Here is a 22,575-nt window from a genome sequence, read left to right on the forward strand (position 1 = left end):
TTTCTGCCACATGTAATCTTGTCTCTGCAAAAGATCGTTGTACACCTTCCCACACAGGAGATATGCAAATTCCCTTTTGTAGATGAAACACTTGGCAGAAAATACACATGTAAGTCCTTTTACTCATTCGCTTTTCCACCACAAGTGGAGATGTGTGAAAGAACCCTTGGAAATGCTTCAGTCCATGAAATCTGAAGGATCTGAGCAAAAGTATTTAGCAGTTTAAAAAAATACCTATGGGGAAGAGCTGTGTTGCGAATCAGCCTTTTCATGCAAATGTCAGGTTTCAAAGACCTCGAATATTCATGTAGTTCAGTGGAGGCTTCATTGCTGATCAGGCCAACCAGCAGCACTAATACTTTTCTATCAACTGTAGAGAGGATATGACATTTCTGAAGTTTTGCATTTCTAAAAAATTTCAGCTGTTATATTAGAAGGATGTGAAACCAAACTTGTCTTGAGTTATTCTCATTTCAAAGTTCTTTAAATGCCAGAGGGGAAAGAAATGATGCTCAATTGGACCCAGGGATTATATTTCTCTGTCTAGTGATTCCGCCAGGCAATAGTAAATGACAGCCCAACAACATTACATGTGGGAAACACTGCATCGCCGCTCCTTGGCAGTGCATAAGGGAAGAAAAGGGGCGAAGGAACATCTCCTTTTCTCACTAGTCTTGCATCCCAATTCTTCCTTGCCTATAAGCAAGCTGAAAATATTGTACTTTTTATTTATTTAATAAATGTATGGCCTGACTCTCTGGCTTACAAGGAGATACATAAAAACATAAAACAATAATAGCCAGCTGGGAAATGCTGGGAAGTGTAGGATGTTTTTCTATCTAAAAATGCATGGGATTGTGCCCTAAATTACTTGAAATCAGCATAATCTAAAACAACACAAAAGCTGCAAAAAACCCTGGACTACTAGAAAGACAAAAGTTACACTATAACCAGGCCAACTTTCATAGGTCTGTTAGTTGTGGGGTTTGCAAACATCCAAAGTAGGACTCATTTATTTATTTATTTATTTATTGCATTTCTATACCACCCAATACCCGAAGCACTCTGGGCGGTTCACAAAAACCTCTGGGTGGTTCACAAAAACGGATCTGTATTACCATTGCAAATGCAATTAAGTAGCCCTGCACATCTCCTTTACTGACATGACACCATTTTTGAAAAGGGGATATAGTAATCAGATGAACTGCATACCTTCCAATTGAAAGTGGAGGTACTATGGGAGGATATGAGCAAGGGGATAAGGGTCATTTCAAATACTCCCTGGAAAGAGAAGTGACAGCATGTTGACAATAAAGCTTCCTTCAGGAGTAAATCTTACAAAGGGAAAAAATTATACAGCAAATAAAGTCTCCTGCTCAAATGCCAGAACATTGCTCTTGATGGTTCTAAAAATGCCATTGCTAAAGTTAAAAAAAAGAGAGAAGAAGCTAAGCAACGGATACTGAAAACTGTGATCAGGCTATTCAGTTTTATTTTTCAAAGGAGATTTTATATTGTATCCAATTTGAACTGTCAATCACAACTTTTATTAAACCACAAAAGTGATGTCAGATCAATGGTGGTTTAAGACACATTATGAGTGACAGTCTGATGATGGAGCAATTTCAGGATCCATTTATTATTAAACATAGACTAATACTTCTCTTGTCTTCTCTTCCCCTGCCCCAGTTTTTCTTTAGGGTGAATGATATATACCTACTGACTTGTCTAACCAGGCAAGACTTAACTGTCCATGAATATAAAAAAATATCGTATCAATCTCGTTTGGGGGTGAAATCCATATGAACTCAAGAAATCCATATGAATAAAATAGCTACAGAAAGTTATTAAGCATGACAACATTTGCAAATAAATAAACAAATTCATACCTTTACTGATAACTTTCATTTTCTAATTAAAAATATATAATTGCAAAGTGTTCATCAGAATCAACAGTACCCAGCAATGTAAGTATGGAGTGTCTACAAGCACAGTGTGTGTCAGTAAACCCACAAGTTGTTTTTTTTAAAAAGGTAAAACATCCTAGTTTGCTATTAATATACATATAATATAATTATGTTACATATGTCTAACAGTACATTCATGAATTGCCAATTACATATAACAAAAACATTTTAATTACAGAAGTAAATATAGCACACTATATTCAAGTAACCAACACACAATTAGGGATGGAAGAATGTCAGTCTTACTTCCTCCCACATTTTTCTTAAAAGCTCAAATTCTTTCCATCCAGGTTATGAAGTAATGTGTAGATTTTTGTAAATTCTTATCAAAAAAGAAACAAATAAACTTCTCACCAATCTGTACCAGCCTAATCCAATAGGTACAGTTATTCCCAGCATGGAGAAGAACCATGTTGTACTACTTGCCTGCCATTTTGCTGTTGAAGATGAGGAACCTCTCAGAAAAAAAGAGGTGGCAACCCCAGTTTAACATCACAGACATGGCTGAACACAGATATTCAAAGCCAGACTTTTACGTGCTAAGTACTCACTCTGCCTGGCTGGGTGAATTTAACCATTTCATTTTCTTCCATGTTTGAATTGTTTAAATCGCAAATTCATTCCTGCCCATTTATGAGGAAATTTGTAAATTATGATAATAAAGAATTATCTCAGGATTGGTGCAATATGCTGCCCTTCCCTTCTTTAGCACATAACTTACAAGTGAGAAATTATCTTGAAAACCAAAAAGTTGCTGTTGACACTTTCGGATATGTGAGAAAGTAATTGGGGAATTTCTGGTCTGTTTATTCTTTTTCAATGTGCTAACCAAAGTCAGGGTTTTCTTAGCTAATCTTCTGGCTAGTAGCACACTGATGAAAAGTTATCAGTTATTTCCCAACCAGAGGCTTATAAATGTGTTAATTCCAAAGATGCCTGAGGTCAACCCTCAGCAACACTTTTTTTTCAAATATATTCTTATAAACAGAAGGAAAGTTGTCATCTAAATGTCCTGCCATTAAGACTGCTGAGGTGAAGGTTCAGGCGGAATGCAAAAGTTCGCTGATGCAGTTGGAGTCAAAGCAGAATCAGTAAGTATTTCCAAATATAAACTCTGCAGATAGTTATGATGACCCACAATTGGGAGGGGGATTTAAAAAAAAAAGTTTCTAAAGAATCTCAGTAAACTTGGGGGATACTACTGACCTCTAATACCATTCCTAGTGATATTAAAGGAACTGTGTAATTTGAGTAATTATTGATATATATAAAAGTACTTTTTCACTTTCTACATTTCTTTCTTACAATAAATGCAATAACCTGGTTCTGGACTAAGTATCTGTATACATGAATAAAAACTAACTTTGTCCCCTAGAAACTTATGTGTTTGGTATTTCATTTTCCACATCCATTCTATTTGGGCTAGAGTTGACCCCAAAAGGTGTAACAATAAAAAATACTGACATTACAGTGATATCCGGAGATGTGGACTGAGGTGTCATCAATATGCGGATGATACCCAGCTCTACCTTTCCTTTTCATCAAACCCTGGTGAGGCAGTGGCTGTTCTGAACCAGTGCCTGGGCACGGTAATGGACTGGATGAGGGCTAATAAATTGAGACTCAATCCAGACAAGACGGAGGTACTGTTAGTGAGTGGTTCATCTGTCCAGTGAGGTGATGTTTGCCCTGTTCTGGACGGGGTTGCATTCCCCCTAAAGGATCGGGTCCGTAGTTTGGGGGTGCTCTTGGGTCCAGAACTGTTACTTGAGGCACAGCTGAACTCAGTAGCAAAGAGCACCTTTTATCAGCTTAGGCTGATATACCAACTGTGCCCTTATCTGGACAGAGATAGCCTAGCTACAGTTATCCATGCTCTGATAACCTCTCGTTTGGATTACTGCAATGCATTATACGTGGGGCTGCCTTTGAAAATGGTCCGGAAACTTTGGTACAAAACAGGGCAGCACGTTTACTAAAGGGACTGGCCGACAAGACCACATCACGCCAGTCCTTTTCCAGCTTCATTGGCTGCCAGTCCAGGTCCGGGCCCGATTCAAAGTACTGGTATTAACATTTAAAGCCCTAAACGGCTTGGGGCCAGGCTATCTGAAGGAACGCCTCCTCCCATATGTACCTGCCTGGACCCTAAGGTCATCCCCAGGGGTCCTTCTCCATGAGCCCCTGCCAAAGGAAGTGAGGCAGGTGGCTACCAGGAGGAGGGCCTTCTCTGCTGTGGCACCTCGGCTGTGGAATGAGCTCCCTAAGGAGGTTCGCTTGGCACCTACATTATATGCTTTTAGACGCCAGGTGAAGTCCTTTTTATTCTCCCAGAATTTTAACAGCCTATAAATAAATTTTAACTTGGTGTTTTAAATTTGTAATTTTGCATTGCTGCTGTTTTTATCTGGTTGAGCTTTTATATTGTATTTTATATTATGGTTTTATACTGTTGTTTTATACTTTGAATGTTTTTAATTTTTGTGAAGTGCCCAGAGAGCTCCGGCTATTGGGTGGTATAGAAATGTAATAAATAAATAAATAAATAAATAAATTTAATATCACGTATGTCACAATTCAAAGAGCTGGAAAATAATAGGAAATAAAATCAAAATACCAATATCCTGCATAAGTGTGACCTCAGTGGATAAATTAATGAAAAGTATTTGAAAAGGTTTCATCAGAACAACAGTTCCTTTCTTTCTTTCTTTCTTTCTTTCTTTCTTTGTAAACCGCCCAGAGAGCTTCGGCTGTGGGGCGGTATATAAATGTAATTAAATAAATAAATAAATAAATTCTTTCTTTCTTTCTTTCTTTCTTTCTTTCTTTCTTTCTTTCTTTCTTTCTTTCTTTCTTTCTTACTTACTTACTTACTTACATTTCTATACCACCCAATAGCCCCTGCAATATGGGGACAGGCAGTAACACAATGCTACATGTAAAATATCCCAGATTCAAGCCCTGTCTTCAACTCTGGAGTGCCCTATGCAGGGAAAGCCTTGCGGTGGCTGTGGATCTGTGCTGCATCAATTATATGATGCAGACACAGCTTCGCAGCCTCTGCAAGGCTTTCCTGCAATGTTGCACACTGAAAAAGTTGGGGACTTAACCCAACTTTTTCAATGTGAGTGAGGTCAGTATAGCTCTTCTGCTGTCTGCTGTTACTCTGGGGCCAATCCGGAGGCAGTCCCTGGTGGAAGGCAATCAGTGAGGCAGTGAGCCTGTGTGAACCAGTTGCTGGGGAACATGGGTGGGAGGGTGCTGTTGCACCATGTCTTTCTTTCTTAGTCACTGGCTGACAGCTGGTTGGCCACTGTGTGAAAAGAGTGCTGGACTAGATGGACCCTTGGTCTGATCCAGCATGGCACCTCTTATGTTCTTATGCTTGCCTTGCACCAGGAAGAGGCAGGGCGGCTCTGTTACCCAGATGGCCACCGCAAACCCCACGTTCCCTCCACGGGAGAGTAAAAGCACAGGGTTTCTGAGGGAGGCAGCACCAACTTGGCGCTGTGAAGACACCCCCCCTCCCCAGGTCAATGTGATATTGACTCTTTCTAAAGTAGCCTTCTATGCCCCTAAGCCATTGAAGCTGGCCACAAAAGGAGATGGGAATAGCGCTGCATTTAAGAGAATCAGACTCTATGATCCTCATGTGTGTTTTAGCCCTACATCATAGTTCCAAACTGACTCCCAAGACTTTGAACCATCACAATACAACTGCAGGATCTGAGAATATGGCTCATACAGTCAGACTTAAGGTTTACCTGTCTTTTGACACTTGCCACAAACAGGTTGCCTTGGTGATCAAGGAGCCCAACCAAATGCAATGTAAGCTTACTTGAAACAGGTACCACTATTTTTATTGCAGCTCTCTAACAACTTCTGAAAGGTGGCTGCAATTTCAAGGAAAAAGAATGATGTTGCACCATAAAGACTGCACCTTCCTACATATTTCTTTAGAAAGAAAACATGATGTGAATTTACAAACCCTCCCTTGCCTTTCATGTGGTCCAGCGAAAAGATACTTTCCACTGATGCTTTATCATTTCATAGCACCCAATACATGAATCGGGGCAGTCAAATCCCCATTTGCTCTGGGAGGCACAAGTTTCTTATTCCTGAGTGTTAGCTTGCACATGTGACAGAGAACCTCACATACACTTCCTATGGCACAGCTGAAATGTGTCTTTTAGAGTTAATTAAACTATAAAACTAGTTTGCAAGTCTGCATTTCAGATAAGCACAATTGTGTATTACATCAGTAGCTTACCCCCATGTTTGTAACTACACTCCAAGCCAAATTGCTAGCTAGGAAACCCTGAGGAGGGCAGTTTTGGCTGAAACATATGCTCTGCTGATTAACAAAATGGTTTGTCAAAGGAAGTGAATGTATGAAAGCATTTTAATAAAAGCATTTTGCATATTGCAAGCTTTTAAATTAATCTGGGACAGAATGCAGCAGATACTAATGATGCAGAATATTTCATTACTTCTTCGCTTCTTTGCTGAAAACAGCTTGTTGAACGGTAGCCAGTGGTCCTTTATCGCACCCTCTTGTAAATGTTTAAAGGACAACATTAGAAGCATGAGCACAGTGGAAATGTATTGTTCATGCTTTGCATTTCCCATAAAACGTGATCCTGTTGAGATAATTGCAGCCATGGTCTTTTTTTTTCTCATCTAGCTGGAGTCGTATGGATTGCAGTACCCTGAAAAGATTCACCTCTGTAAAAAACAGAGCAGGAGTTTTCTGAATTACATAGAAACTGGTTCAAAATAATTAATCCCAAACCATTGATGAAGACTATAGCCTACTGAGAAAGGAATCTGAGGGATTAGGGTCACTCTGTTTCTTGTAGATGTATTAAGAGAGAATGCATTTTTAACTTGGAAAGCTCCCACTAGGTCAAAATCCTGAAACATGATTCCAGAAGTCCATGGCCACTTTTTTTTTTTTAAAGGCCCATAAAACTCTCTGAGAGTTTCAGTTATTTTGAGATGTTGAGCATTATTCCATGCTGTTTTTTATTGGTTCTCAGCTCTCCATCTAAGCTGCCGACTCAGCTCTAGGTTCATTGGCATGGAAAGAAAGAACTCCAAGGTTAAGGTGAAAAACAGATTCTCCCCAGGCTTTATTTGGTGTACAAAAGAGTGCAAGTGCAGCAACATGAGAATCACAAACTAAAGTATTTATAGAACTTTTCATTGCTATAAATGGCAGAGGTCAGCTTTATAAGTTCACTCCATTGGGTTATATATACTATTGAATGTTAAAAGGTCCATGGACATTGTCAAAAAGCAAGTATCATTAACTAGGGAACACAATTATTTATTTGATCATAATAACATTCATAACCTGCACTATCATCTCTAAGTAGAAATGTTGACTGCGGCTAACAAAAGCGTACAAAATAAAAGTAATCAAATTTATTAAAATGCAATAAATACAGCAAAAAACAATATGCAAAAGCTAAAAACAATCCAAGAGAACAAGAACTAATCACAATGAAATCAAAAGCCTGTGGTACAGAAATGTCTTTAAATGTCAGCAGAACACAATCCTATCTTTCCAGGCAGGAACAGGGATGGGGGCCTGCCTTTAAGGCCAGCCAGCCCCACCTACGGCTCACCTTGTCCAGGTAGGCTGTCCTTTCCTCCTTCTCCCTGTCTGCAAAAGCCCGCCCTAGCCATGACGGCAGGGCAGGGAAGGGGCATCAGTCAATTTGAGTTTCACTGAGTTTCTCTTTTTCCCAATAGTAAGTTCATTTCAGCTCATTTCCACATCAGTTTGCAAATTTGGCCAGAAACAAATCTGCATAAACATTCATGTATATTTTCATGCACATTTCTCCTAATATACATTTTTATATACATAACTTTCCTAGGGCTCATCTACACCAAGCAAGATATTCCACTATGAAAGCGGTATATAAAAGGCAAGAGCCACACTACTGCTTTATAGTGGTATTGAAGTGCACTGACAACTGTTGAGGCCCATGACACATCTACACCAAGCAGGATATAACACTATGAAAGTGGTATATGGTATGTGTCAATGGGCCCCAACAGTTGTCAGAGCACTTCAATACTGCTATAAAGCAGTAGTGTGGCTCCTGCCTTTTATATAATGCTTTCATACTGGAATATCCTGTTTGGTGTAGATGAGCCCCGAGTGTGTGCACTGTTTGCAATCCCCCCCCCCCCCCAGCATCCCTATTTTCCTGTGCACATTTTCTGAATATATGCACTGTTGTGTGAATTTTGGGAGTTGCAAATTGCATTGCAAAATTCTGAAAGGTGTGGATTTCGATGCACGACTGTGTTCTTTTTCACATATAGTATTGGATGTTGCAAATTGGGTACGTTCATGAAAAAAATTGAACTGATTTAATTCCTCCTACATCCCTTGACAGGAAGTTCTACATGCAGAGTGATTCTACAGAGGCCCTTATGCAATGCCACAAATAGGGGTTGATAGGTACTACCATGCACAACATCCCCCCATCAGAAGATTTTAAATGTAGGCACATTCACATGAAAAGAGATGTTCCTTGAAGTAGCCTGATCCCAAGCTGAGGAGGGCTTTAAATTTAAAGATAATAACCAGCACCTTGAATTGTACTCAGAAACAGACCAGACTACCAATGTAATAAATTTCATCATTCATTCATTCTATTCATATCCCACCTTTCTTCCATCACAGAACTTAAGATGGCTACATGGGATTCCCAGGTGGTCTCCCAGCCAAGCAGTGGCCAGACCAAAACCTGCGTAGCTTCAGCAAGGTAGCTCTGTCATATGCCTTCAGACCATGCCCTGGGATCAATAAAGGGACCACATGATCCAATATTTGGTACTATTTCTGGTGGCACCTTTCTGAACTAAACTGAAAGTTTCAAGGGGTCTTGTGATTGGTTATGCTTCTAAATATCTGAAAACACAGCTGTGTGCAGGAGTTGATTTGAGATCGGCTTTTTGTCAATGTTTATGCAGAGCACAAGTCCAGATTCTGTGTGACCTTGAGCAGAATGGTTTCGGGGTGGTGGTGTCCCTGTGGAGGTGCTTCTCCTCACTGATGTTGCCACTGCCTGTCCTTCTGAGCCCAATTGGCATCTCTTCCCATGGAGGGAGCAAAGGAGACAAGGGCTCAGTTCAGACAACACATTTCTCAACAGTGGTTTTAGAACTCCATGGTGGAGTTTTTATACCACCGTTGAGAAATGTGTTGTCCAGTGAGAAAACTCCACCCCACGATATAGTTTTTTTGGGGAAACACTTCACACTGAATATCGACACTATGCAGAGGAGAGTTCTTGCACAACCATTGTGTTGTGTGTTGGGCTCCATGGAGTTTTCCATTTCATTGAGTTGACTTTTCCCACTGGCTACAAAGTTCCCTGGCAAGAGCAGCAAACAGAGCAAGTTCCACACTAGGAGAGCCTCTGGGATTGGTTTTTCCCCCCCCAGCAATGGCTGATGGGATACCATTGGGAGGACCGAGAGAGGGCAAAGGAACTGTCAATCAAACACCACAATGGATTTTACTCAACTCTACAGTAGCCCACAGTCACATAATGGTGTGACTGAACCGTTGAGTGGAGTTTTCACACTGCGTTCACTAACATGTTGTCTGAATTGAGCCAAGGTGTGTGTAGAGGTTACTTCTCTTTGCCCCACTCACTGTTCAATGAGGGAAGGCATGCAAACAGGACGCAACAGCAAGGAGAACCAGCATCAGTGACAGAGAGTCCAGTGTGATCCTTATTGGGTTGTAGTATTTGGTAGATGCATAACTATGCCAATCCCTGATGTCAGTTCTGTCTCTGGATATTTGTAACATGTAAAAATAATTATAAAAATTATCCTAAAACTCAGAATTCCTTAAAACATTGAGGAAGCACTCTCAGATAAGCAACTCCAACATAAACCAACTCAGGCAGACTTTAGCTAAAAGAAAGTAGAATCATCAAGTCCTTCGAAAATGTGAAAAATCACAGTGTATTCCAAAAAAGGTCATAACTTATTACAATAACAGCTCATGTTAGTTCAGCACAAGTAAAATGTAAATCAAACATTTTAGCCTACTGGGGAATCTTCTTTCCTTTAACTCAACACTCCATGATACGCGGGAGAGAACACTGTGAACATTATCAGCAATAGTGACTTTGAAAAACCAAACAGAGAAGTTAAAGAGAAAGACCACAGCCCAGAATCCTTCCTCTTTAAGCATTTCAGAATGCTGACATCACAAACTAACCAAGTTCAGATGAGTAAAAACCGTGCTAAAATAATACAGAAGGAAAGAACAAACAGAATAAAATTACTCAAAATATGCCACAGACATGCATGGACAAGGTAAGACATTTAAGAGAAGAAAGCTGAGCTCATATGAACAAGGGTAAACCACAGGAAGCACATCTGTAGTCCTTATTCGGAACCAAGATAATCATGCACACAAGTGCATATATATTCTTAAATAAAGAAAGAACATTACGGTTGTGTGTATTATGCTATGCCTTTCCTCATCTCAAGAGCAGTATAAGAGATAAAAGCTATGACTCTAAGCATAGTTACTTTTAAGTGAATTCTGTTACACTGCAGTTTACACTTGAAACCATTTTCTACAAATAATTGCACTACACCACGTTTAGAACATTTTGTAAATACTCCGTCACAGGAACAAGCACGGAAACTCAGGCCTAGGCAGTAGTGTATCAGAAGTGGTCAAGGGTACAAATGACTCCATTCACCACACAATTCCTGTCCTTAACTTTTGTGTTCAAGTTACTGGCTACAATGTATTGCTGACAATAGAAGAATATTACACAACTTGGCCATTTTTAAGAAACAGCAATCTTTCTGGCTAATAAACCCATAGGTCTCCAGCATATGTCTGTTTAAATGCTTACTAGCCATTTTATCATGCTTCAGGTCCATAAACCAAGAAAAAAGGAAAACGGTCAAGGACAATTCTGTTGCCTCTATTTCCTGACACGAAGCATTTAATGAAACAAACAATTATCAAAGCTACCAACAATCCAGCAAACCACATTTAAACAAAGTTAATACTTCCCTCACACACTGAAATAATTTCACTACTTCTACAGTACACACACACTCACAAAGACTTTGGGGCTGGAATTAAATGCTAATATAAAATTTACAATGAAACATATTAAAGAAAGAAAGAAACATAACACTTTGCAACAAATGCTGAACTTTCATACATGTGTGCTAGCATGATGCATATAGATATGCATTTGTCTTAAATGTCGATATGCGCATATGAATATGGATTTCCACTAGTAGGTCTTGAACTGGCCCTTAAAATTCCCCGTAACGTGTGAATGAATGAAATCTTTATTGCTAAAAGCGGTAAGCCATCACAATTTAACATAGTTAGAAAAATTAAATACAAGTAAAAAGATGAGCTGTACATAAATGGAATAAAAATAGATAATTTAAAATGAAATTAAAAAGATAAACAAAAATACAAGAATATAAAAATATAAAATCACATTTACATAAATTAAGTGCTCCACAGTGGGGTACTAGAACAACACATTTAAAAGGGGCAAAATCTCCTGTAACATGTATTACTATGATGTGTTTTTTTGTTTTGTTTTGTTTACTTTTCTTTTATAAAGAAAGAAAAGTATCTTCATTTGATATGCATGTATACTGAAAAAAAAGATGTAGGTAGGAAAAAGGAAAAAAAAACTAAGGCAGAAAATTGTTTTAATGTTGTCTTTTACTATTGCTAGCTATTGGTTTCTTGTGTTTTATGACCTATTGTTATCAAACATGTTTCATTGTTGGCGAATATAAATGTTTGAAATGTATAAATTAATGGATATTGTTGTTTTTATGTTTTTGAAGGTTTTAAATTTTGTATACTTTTTAATGTTCAGTTTTAAAATTTTGGAAACCGCCCAGAGAGCTTCAGCTATGGGGCGGTATATAAATGTAATAAATAAATAATTAAATTTGTTATCTTAAGTTATTTTAATGAATTATTTAATTTTTAAATAATAGAAGGCTAATTCATATCCATCATCAGAGTCCGGTGCCAGTAGAAACATTGTCCCCCAAAGCCTTGGTCACCTACTTGCTGGTTGTGGCCAGGTAGGAAATTGTCCACTTCTGGAAAAGTGACAGACCTTTTGACCATCAACGCTGGTTAGACCTGATTTGGCAACTGGCTTTCAATGATAAGTTGACTCAACATAGTAGTTTAGCAAAAGGGGAAATAACATCAGACACAGTTTGGGAGAACTGGTTGGACTTTTTCTTGTTTATTAATAATAAACAAGAACCTAGAAGTCCACTGGCCCAGGAATCCTTTTGGTCAGGGGTTCTAAATTAACCTGCAGCTTTCTCTGTACAATAAAGTATAGATTTTGTTAGGAGTGCTACATTTGCTGTGTTTTTAAAATGATATGAATACCCATACTTTTCACTGTGGTGCTGTGGAAACATTCATATTGTTGTTGACTGCTTTCTTTTATTCAGTGTATGTAATGTATTTGTTCTTACTTGAAAAATCAATAAAAATATATTTTTAAATAAAGGTAAGGGCAAAATGAAACAAACACTGCAATTATCAAATTTTGGGGCACCATTGTCTATTACTTAATTTATGATTACTGTTTACCAATACGGGGAGAATTTGGAGTTTCTGCCAAGACATTAAAATGTCTCCGATCAATACATGTAACTTAGAGTTGTTTAGAGATTATGTGGATATGGCAACAGCAAATGTATGTCTGTAAGCAGCTATTCTGTTATTGGTGAAGTCCTAAGAGGCAACTTGTTCAACTGCCTCACGGTGCTACAATGTTTGCCTGGAGTACATACCTGGTAATAAAACCTTGGGTAGTATCCCACTGTGTCATTCCATTATAATAATAATAATAATAATAATAATAATAATAATAATAATAATAATAATATCTTTATTTATTTCTTACCCGCCTCTCCCTTTGGATTGAGGCGGGGAACAACATTAGAACAGGAATCAATACATCTTAAAAATTCTTGATTTTACATTGATCTGGATAGGCCTGCCGGAAAAGGCTAGTCTTTAAAGCTGCCTTAAAATCACACAGAGAGTTAATTTTACGAATCTCCTCCGGCAGGCCGTTCCACAATCTGGGGGTGACAGAGGAAAAGGTCCTCTGGGAAACTGATGTCAGCCTAGTTTTAGCTAACTGAAGTAAGTTCACCCCAGAAGACCTGAGTGTGCGGGGCGAACTGTATGGGAGAAGGCAATCCCGCAGGTAACCTGGACCCAAACCATGTAGGGCTTTAAAGGTAATGACCAACACTTTGTACTTTGCCCAGAAACTAACTGGCAGCCAGTGGAGTGATTTTAATGTTGGGGTAATATGCTCACCCCTAGATGTACCGGTGACCAACCTGGCTGCCATATTTTGAACTAGTTGAAGTTTCCAAACTAGGTACAATGGTAGCCCTATATGGAGCGCATTGCAGAAGTCAAGTCTTGAGGTTACCAGCGTGCGCACTACTGTCTTTAGGTCTTCTGACTCTAAGAAGGGGCGCAGCTGGCGTATCAGCCGAAGCTGATAGTAGGTACTCCTGGCCGTCGCATCTATCTGGGCTGTCATTTGGAGCGACGGATCCAGGAGCACCCCCAAACTGCGAACACGGTCTTTCAGGGGGAGTGTAGCCCCATCCAGAACTGGCTGACACACCTCCAAACCTAGGTCAGAGCCCTTGACAGCAAGCACCTCTGTCTTGTCTGGATTCAGCTTCAGTTTGTTTTTCCTCATCCAGCCCATTACCACCTCCAAGCATTCATTCAGAGGAGACACACTATCCTTAGCTGACACTGTTGTCGAAGGTATAGAGAAATATATTTGGGTGTCATCAGCATACTGATAGCACCCCACCCCATGCCTCTGGATGAACTCTCCCAGCGGTTTCATGTAGATGTTAAACAGCATTGGGGATAGGATGGCACCTTGTGGTACGCCATACAACAGCTCCTTTTTTGAGGATCAACTATCCCCAAGCATCACCATCTGGAACCTACCTGAGAGGTAGGACAGGAACCACTGCAGCACAGTGCCCCTGATTCCCAAACCCCTCAGGCGTTCCAGAAGGATACCATGGTCGATGGTATCAAAAGCCGCTGAAAGGTCCAAAAGTACCAGCAGGGACACACTCTCCCTGTCAATACTCATGCGGAGATCGTCCACTAAGGCGACCATAGCTGTCTCAACTCCGTATCCTGCCCTAAAGCCAGTTTGAAATGGGTCTAGAAAATCTGTATCATCCAAGACTGCTTGGAGTTGGAAGGCAACGGCCCTCTCAATCACCTTGCCCAAAAATGGCAGATTTGATACTGGTCTGTAATTATTAAGGTCCAGGGGGTCCAGGGAGAGCTTTTTTAGAAGCTACCGTACCACTGCTTCTTTTAAACATGGTAGAAAACTCCCCTCCCTGAGAGATGCATTAATAATATGTTGTAGTTGTAGTCTAACTGCATCTCCTCCCCAGGTGACCAGCCAAGAAGGACAGGGATCGAGGGGACAAGTTGTCTTCCTTACTCATCCAAGCAGCTTGTCCACATCATCAGTACTCACCAACTGAAACTGATCCAGTGTAATCCTACTCAGAGAGTTGCTGGACACTTCAGCTTCAGCTTCTGTTATAACGACGGCATCTAAATTGGCTCTTATCCGAGAGATTTTATCTGTGAAATGATCATTAAATGCATCACAGCAAACTACCGAAGGCTCTAAAACTGGGTTCAGGGGAGGAGGTGCCTGAGTTAGACCCCTCACCACCCTAAACAGTTCTGCTGGATGTGAATTTGCAGACGCAATGCGGTCAGAGAAGAAAGCTTTCTTCGCTGCACGTATTGCCACCCCATAGGAACGAAGATGTTCTCTATGACGTGCCTTGTCGGATATGAGACGAGTTTTCCACCATCGGCGCTCCAGTCGTCGACCTTCCCGCTTCAACTTCCTGAGATCTTCTGTGTACCAAGGTGCCCAGTTGGAAGCAGGTCGGAGAGGACGTTTGGGGGCAATCGTGTTGATAGCCCTAGTTAGGTCTTGATTCCATCTATTGACCAGGGCTTCAACAGGATTGTCGACAAAACCAGCCATAGCACCCTCTAAGGCTTTCTGGAATCCAAGAGGATCCATCAGCCTTCGAGGATGGACCATCTTAATAGGTCTGCCACCCCTGCAGGGGCGGATGGTAGCCATGATATTAACCATGACCAGAAAATGGTCTGTCTATGACAACGCAGAGGTATTTATCACCTCCGCCTACAGATCTGTCTGTTCACAACTAAAAACAACATCAAGGGTGCGACCTGCTGAATGTGTGGGTCCAGAGACCAATTGGGATAGGCCCATGTTTGTCATGGATGCCATGAACTCCCGAGCTGCACCTGACAAACCATTCCCGAAAGGGATGTTGAAGTCGCCCAGGACCAAAAGCCTGGGCGACTCCAACACCAACTCCGACACCAGTTCCGTGAGCTCAGCCAGGGAGTCTGATAGGCAGCGGGGTGGCCGGTACACTAACAGAATCCCCAGTCTATCCCTGGTCTTTAGTGCAAACGACATTGTACTAACTAGTTTCCAAACTATGAGCAAAGGGGAGAATCCAACTAAAGTTATAGTTGCACAAGTATGATTGTGCAAACAGCTGTACATTATACTTGCACAACCTCTTGGGTAACGGGCATCTGCTTGTGCAATGGAAAGAGTCAGTGGAGCTCCGCTAGTGGCATTGGAGTTTGTGGAATGACATCATTGGATACTGCCCCTTGTATCATACCTTGTAAAAAAAAGAAACACAGATAGACACTTCTGTGCCATGGGGGTTCATTTGTCCTTTATGGAAATGTCCTTTCTGGGTATTAGAGTTACTATTTCAACATTTTATAGGCAGAATGTTGGATTACAATCAGGAAAATGATATGTTTTTTTTAAAAAAACCTTTTCCAGTGTCATGGTCCAGATCCAATTAGGGCTGTTGTTGTTTGTTTGTTTGCTGTTGTTGTTGTTATTTAGTTGTTGTTGTTGTTAACCCTGGAAGTTCCTAATCATGGGTCTCCTATGTCACATCAAATAGCACTTTTTAATAAACTATTTCTACTTTTTATTTGATGTCTTATTGCAATTTAAAACATATTAAAAAGTGGTACAGAAAAAACACACAATTTATTAGCTATGGAAATGCTCTAACAAAAATTGTACTATAAATTGTTTGATTCAATGGAGGACAATCCTGAGAGTTTAGAAAGTGATAGTACATGCTTGAAAAGGAGAAGTTAGAGCGCATTCTTTAAGCTTACCGTTCCTGTTGTGCCCAAGGAAAGGTGATTCATCTGTTGTGTCAGGGGGCCCATCATACTTGCTGGCTGCATGGACATTGTGTGATCCATTGTTGGTGTTAACACAGCACCCTATAAACACACATAACTTCCATTACAATGTTTACTTCAATGACATATTTCAATTTTAAATGAACAAGCTAAACTAAAACTTACCATAGAAATAAGTCTAATTCATATCCATTACTGGTGTCAGGGTAAGGGCAAAATGAAGCAACCACCTCAAATGGCAGATTTTGTGGCACCAATTGTGTATTATTTAGTTTGTGATTACTGTTTACCAATACAGGACCATTGAGTTTTTCTTACAAAACATGTCATTGACTCTGATTAATATATATGCTTCTCTTAAAATCCAACCCTAGACATTGCCACAACTAAATTGAAAAGGCAAAATGACAGCCCACTCTGAATATTTTTGTATACAGATATGGACGTTGGAGGCAGGAAAATTGCTACTTTTCTAGAATCCAGTGTAGAGCAACTGCTTTCAGATGCATCAGTTTGATGCCACTGCAATTCTTATGTGATTATTAAATATACCTGTTCTTAATACATGTTTCATTTGGCTTCCTGCTTCTAACAAACAAATGTGAACAGCAAAGCAAAGCAAAATGCACCTCACTTAGTGTTTAGAATAGCCTATATGAAATAATCTCATTTAATGTTATCTCATTTATATGTCCCACATTATTCTCATTATTCAGTTTCTGACTGGTACAATTTAACATGGCAGTGAGTATGTTCCCCCTACCCCAATCACAAGAATGAATCCTCATTAATGGCACTTTTTAACTTATTGAAGGTTCCCAACTTGTTACCAATTATTGAAATACATAGTGTTGAAACTCAACTCAATCATACTTAAAGTACATGCATTGAAATCAATTGGACCTAAGTAAGTCTGGATTCAGATGACATGCTAAGGCATGGTGGTTAAGCAGTTTGAGCTAAACACTGGTCCTGTTCAGAAGACACCTTAAATCCTGCTGGTTAAGGCTTTGGGGTTTAAGGTGTCTTGTGCGATGCATTTAAGGTGTCTTGTGCGATGTGATTTGCTAAACCCTACTCACTCACTAACCACAGTCAAACCATCTGCAGCAGTGTTAGCGGCTCTAACCATGGCTTAAAGTGTTGTGTGTGACAGCACAGCTTGTGGTTAGTGCTAACCCCAGAGAACCACAGTTTCACTAACCCCAGAGCCTGAAGTGTTATCTGAACTGCCCAGCATGTCTTAGTGTGTCATGTGAACCATTCCTAACCATGGTGGCTACATAGTCACAGTTTAAACATGCTCACTAACTACTTGCTGCAAAAGGGTTAGCAGCCTAACTATGGCTTAGCGTGTTGTCTGAACAGGCCCATAGAAGTCAGATGTTTTTTAGTTATAGTAATTAAAATATCATCTGGGATCACTGTATACAGAGGGGTAGGGAATTCCATCTCTCCCAAATCAACTTTACCCCAGGCACTGGTCTGGCATCCAGCTGCAAATGCCCCTTGGGTGCTAGCTTAAGCTTTATTCTTTTCTTTTCTTTACTATGGTGAAGCATTATGCCTACAGATATAGTCAGGCTAAGACCAGGTACCATGTTTACCAGCTGACCTGCAGAGATACCTATACCACGCTCCCGCAGAGCTGTTCACATGAGCTGCACAGCCCTGGGGACCTTCCCCACCACCGTTTCCTTGTTGTAAGAGTGTAGGACACATCTGGAATACCTACAAACTTACTCTCCTTCTGCCAAATTGTGAAGGGTATTGAGAAAAATTCATTAAGATCCATCTCCAGTCTATGAAAGAGTTACTCCAATTAAGGCAAAAACCATTTCTTCCTCCATCCCATGTTGTGGCTATGGCAAAATTGGCCCACCTCTCTGCAGTTGACTCTCACTTCTGATGGTGACACCTCACTCCACCCCTGCAATAATGCCCCAACCCAGAAGGCTATGGTCATGGTCCTCCCCACCTCTCTCTCTCTCTCTCTCTCTCTCTCTCTGTGTGTGTGTGTGTGTGTGTGTGTGTGTGTGTGTGAGAGAGAGAGAGAGAGAGAGAGAGAGAGAGAGAGAGAGAGAGAGCAACCTTGATACATAGAATTTATTTTACTCAAGAACAGACTTGCACACATGTAGGCAGGCTTTTTACATTCATTCTCTCTGTTGCTTTCCGAACTGTATATAGGCAGTATGCCTGTATACACCAGTTCCTGGAGAACATGGGTGGGAGGGTGCTGTTATGTCCTGCTTGTGGATCCCTGGTCGAAAGCTGGTTGGCCACTGTGAACAGAGGGTTGGACTAGATGGACCCTGGTCTGATCCAGCATGGCTCTTCTTATGTTCATAACTCGAAACACTGCCTCCTATTTTTGTTCATAAGCCAGTTGATGATCTTCTCTTTTGGGTAACTTCCTGCCTGAAGATCCTCTCACCACCAATAATAACTTTGCTGCTACTCTCTCAAACAAATGACTCCTACTGCAAGGTTTGAGGCAATAGCATGCAATGTCCTTTATCTCAAGGAGGTGGTAATTTCCTTTCACAATGTAGTCTGACAATACAAACTGTCTCCAAAATGGTGAGCTCCTAATTGTCTTAGCATGAGACCGAACTATACTATATTGGCTATAAAAATGATTCAGTAAACCTGAATTTAGACCAATCTGGATACTGAATGAAGCATTGTTCATATGTTGTGTCACAAGGCTACAGTCAACTTGCTGATTTTTTTACACACATACTTCCTATAAAGTCCTCCCATCCATCCAGCCTCTAATAGTCATCTCTCCTCTCAAAAAGAGTCAGTGATCTTACTTCCCACCTTTTATAGAAATTGGGAAAAAATGAGCCTACACACACACACACACACACACACACACACACACACACTTCATTGTATCCAGCTGATCAATTAAAGGTCTACGTAGTTTGGAGAAATATCTGGCTGTCAATGATGACAGCAAGAATTAATTCCAGAGGTTCCCATTGATAGTGAGACGTCTCACTTCCCAGAGATTTCTGTTGCGGGGGGGGGGGGGGCTGGAAACCTGGTTTGATTACAGATGTGGCAGACTGATGACTACAGCAGAGCATAAATTCTGGAGACAGCTCATCAAGGGCAGGCAGCAGCGAGGGATGCTTGGTGATTGAATATTGTAAATCCAAGCCAGTGATGTGGCTGTACATCTGAAATAACAGCTCCTCTACCACTTTTTCTCCCACCATGTCTTTAGCCCTACTGATACCGTCCTCTTAATTACTCCAACTGTGAGCAGCTGCATCAAAGACCTTGGGGTGTGGACATTTTATATCACCATCTCTCCAGTGCTTATATCTGTCCCCCTTGCCACTCAGAAAATCTAGAAGCTGCAGACCCAGTTGCCTGGGTAAAGGGGCATCTTGCCCCATAAGAACTGCATAATCTGGTGCTACCTGGGCCTGGTTGCCAGGTAACTCCCCTTTTAGGAGGGGTACTCTCTGCTAGGTCAGCATGGAGTTTCAAGGAGCACACCTGGAACAGCTACCACAATAGCAATAACAAGAACACTTTGATTATTGGGGGTACAGCAATGAAATAAATAAAATAAAAATGAATAAATAACAGCTAAAGCCTGGGAAAGGACATTTAACATCATTATTGCTTCCCCACTCTGAAGACTTTTCATCAATCGCCATTGCCTTAAAAAATCTTATTATGTTTTTGTATTATAAAATTATGAAGAATTAACCCTGAATTTGCTAGCTTTCCTGCTCCCTCCTTATCACTTCTTTTTGAATTGTGTATTATGTCATACGCATCTGGGCATGGATGGTGTTATATTAAAATATTTACTCAGCAGTTCGGGGATGAGGATGATTATGTAGATGATCCAAGCAGGTAAAGCCATTCTCTAGGTGGTTGTTCAATAGGAAGTGACACTTCCTTCCCCTGGAAACCCACCAAATCTAGAGACTATGAAAACAGATATCCACATATTGAGTGATAATTTATATTAATCTAAAAGATGTAGGGTAGAAAGAGGGCAATGGGTGCATTTGTATGTCATGTTATACCATAGTTTAGTGCAATGTGCTGAAGCTTGTTCATTCTTTCTTCCCTCTCCTCCTCCTGCATGGTCAGGAGGAGGAGCTTGAAAGCTTCTGATTAACCACAAGTTGTGGTGTCATCAGGACCAGGAACTGCACTTAATCTTAACTATGGTTAAGTTGAACAAGCCACTTTCAGTATCTATGGTGTGAAGTTGGCTTGTTTGTAACTAAACATAGGCCATAGCTAGACCTAAGTTTTATCCCTGGATCATCCAGGGGTCAGACCTGTTCATCTAGGTGACACACAGGGGATCCAGTGCTCAGGCAGGGGTGAACCCTAGATGATCCCAGGATAAACCTTAGGTCTAGGTATGGCCATAGTTAATGTCAATATTCATTGGTCCAAATGGCACAAGAAGCCACAGTTAAGCAGAAGCAGAAGTGAAAGCTACCAACTCTTCCCAGCTGCATGAGCCAGAAGATTGCTGTGGCTTGTTCATGTCATTAAGTACAAATGCAGTTGATGTCTTTAGTACTTCCTTAATGTCTATAAGAAAGTACATTAAATTTATTTAATTTTGGTACAACAAAAAGCAAACAACCAGGGAACTTCATTTACTATAATCCTAATCACACTTACCTAGGGGTGCAGCTCATTGCATTCAATGGGATTTACTTTTGAGTAGACATGCATAGAATTATGCAGTTAGAGTGCAAACCTATGCATGTTTAGTGAGAAAAATGGCCTACAACTCCCAGCATTCCCCAGTCAGCCATACTGGTGGGGAATGCTAATAGTTGTAGGACTTTCTCTCTCTCTCTCTCTCTAAACATGCATAGGATTGAACCTTTATTCCCTAGATTCCACAATACAAACAATATAGCATAAGCAGAATACAAATACGTTGCCTAATAATAATAAACCAATCATATTCTGCAGGTACAAAGTCAGCAACAATGGAATTGGAGTTTACCCTAAGGTTGGTACTCTGCCCGAAAAAGGCAAGTATAAAATACAAGATCAGAAGAAACAATATCACACTTGGGTGGTCGATAAGTAAAGTTTGGACTGGAGTTCATCTGAAGGATTAGAAAGCCGTGAAGAGTAGTGAAAGTGCCTTTTAGTAGACATTCTTGCGCTTTCCAGAGCCCACTTCTAGCTTCAGAGCTTTTAGAAGATACTTTCACCCTTTAGAATAGGTGTTGGTAATATGTGACCAATGGTCCCTTCCTTTTCTGTGACCCTGCTGCCCTCAAATTGCCATCACTGCACCACTAAATTGCCAGAACCTCCAGGTTTTTTCTCACTTCCAAATTCTGAATTCATTGCCACCAAAATTCAGCAGTAATTCAGTGGCTGTGATTTGGGCAGCAATGAAGTGCCCCCTGGTGGATTCTAAGGAGTAGACATTAGCCCTCGGATCCTCTGAAGGTGCTGAGCCCTGTTTTAGAATATATACCTCTCCAACATAAGGAGAACAAGAAATAGGATCCTTTGCACACACACACATGCATATGAAAACTGGGGTTCTTAGGCATCTGGTAGATGTACTCTCTACAGGCTTGAAAGCCAAATCCTACAATTTACTTGAAAATGTATTACTGCTTGGCAAACTTATTATCTCTGAAATAATGTAAAAATTGTTGTTTCCTTTTTGTAATGCTGAGAACATTTTGTAATGTTGAGAATATATAAAACCTCATGAACAAGGGAGAGGGCCTTTTCAGTGGTGCCCCCCCCCCCCAATTATGGAATGATTTCCCCAATGAGGCTCACCTGGCATGAACACTGTTACCTTTTTGGTGCCAGGTCAAGACTTTTCTCTTCTCCCAGGCATTTAACAGCATTTTACAACACTAAGTTTGTTTTTAACGAACCCCAGAACTGTTTGTTTTAAATGGATAATGTTGTTTATATGCTGTTGTTTTTATGTTTTTGATGGTTTTAAATTTTGTATACTTTTTAATGTTCACTGTTTTTAACTTTTTTAAACTGCCCAGAGAGCTTTGGCTATGGGACGGTATATAAATGTAATAAATAAATAAATACATGAAATCAGAATTCATTCATTAGTTTAAGACTAATAGTAACCTAGGACCATAGAAACTTGAACCAAAATTACGGCTGGACACCAAACAGACTTGCAATGTCTCCAAAAGAGACTCATAGTGAATACAGATGTCCATTTTCCAGGTTGTAATGTGT

General features: G+C 40.3%; 1 protein-coding gene across 2 annotated transcripts in view; it reads right to left on the reverse strand.

Moving 5' to 3' along the window:
• RBMS3 (RNA binding motif single stranded interacting protein 3) overlaps nt 1-22,575 on the reverse strand; it is an 860,525-nt gene that overhangs the window by 31,194 nt on the left and 806,756 nt on the right. For both annotated transcript variants that reach the window (XM_063125041.1, XM_063125049.1), the window contains one exon: nt 16,306-16,416. In XM_063125041.1, the coding sequence (XP_062981111.1) occupies nt 16,306-16,416 (111 nt within the window). The remainder of the gene's footprint in view (nt 1-16,305; nt 16,417-22,575) is intronic.

This window comes from Elgaria multicarinata, chromosome 1 (assembly GCF_023053635.1).
Source record: "Elgaria multicarinata webbii isolate HBS135686 ecotype San Diego chromosome 1, rElgMul1.1.pri, whole genome shotgun sequence".
NCBI lineage: Eukaryota > Metazoa > Chordata > Lepidosauria > Squamata > Anguidae > Elgaria > Elgaria multicarinata.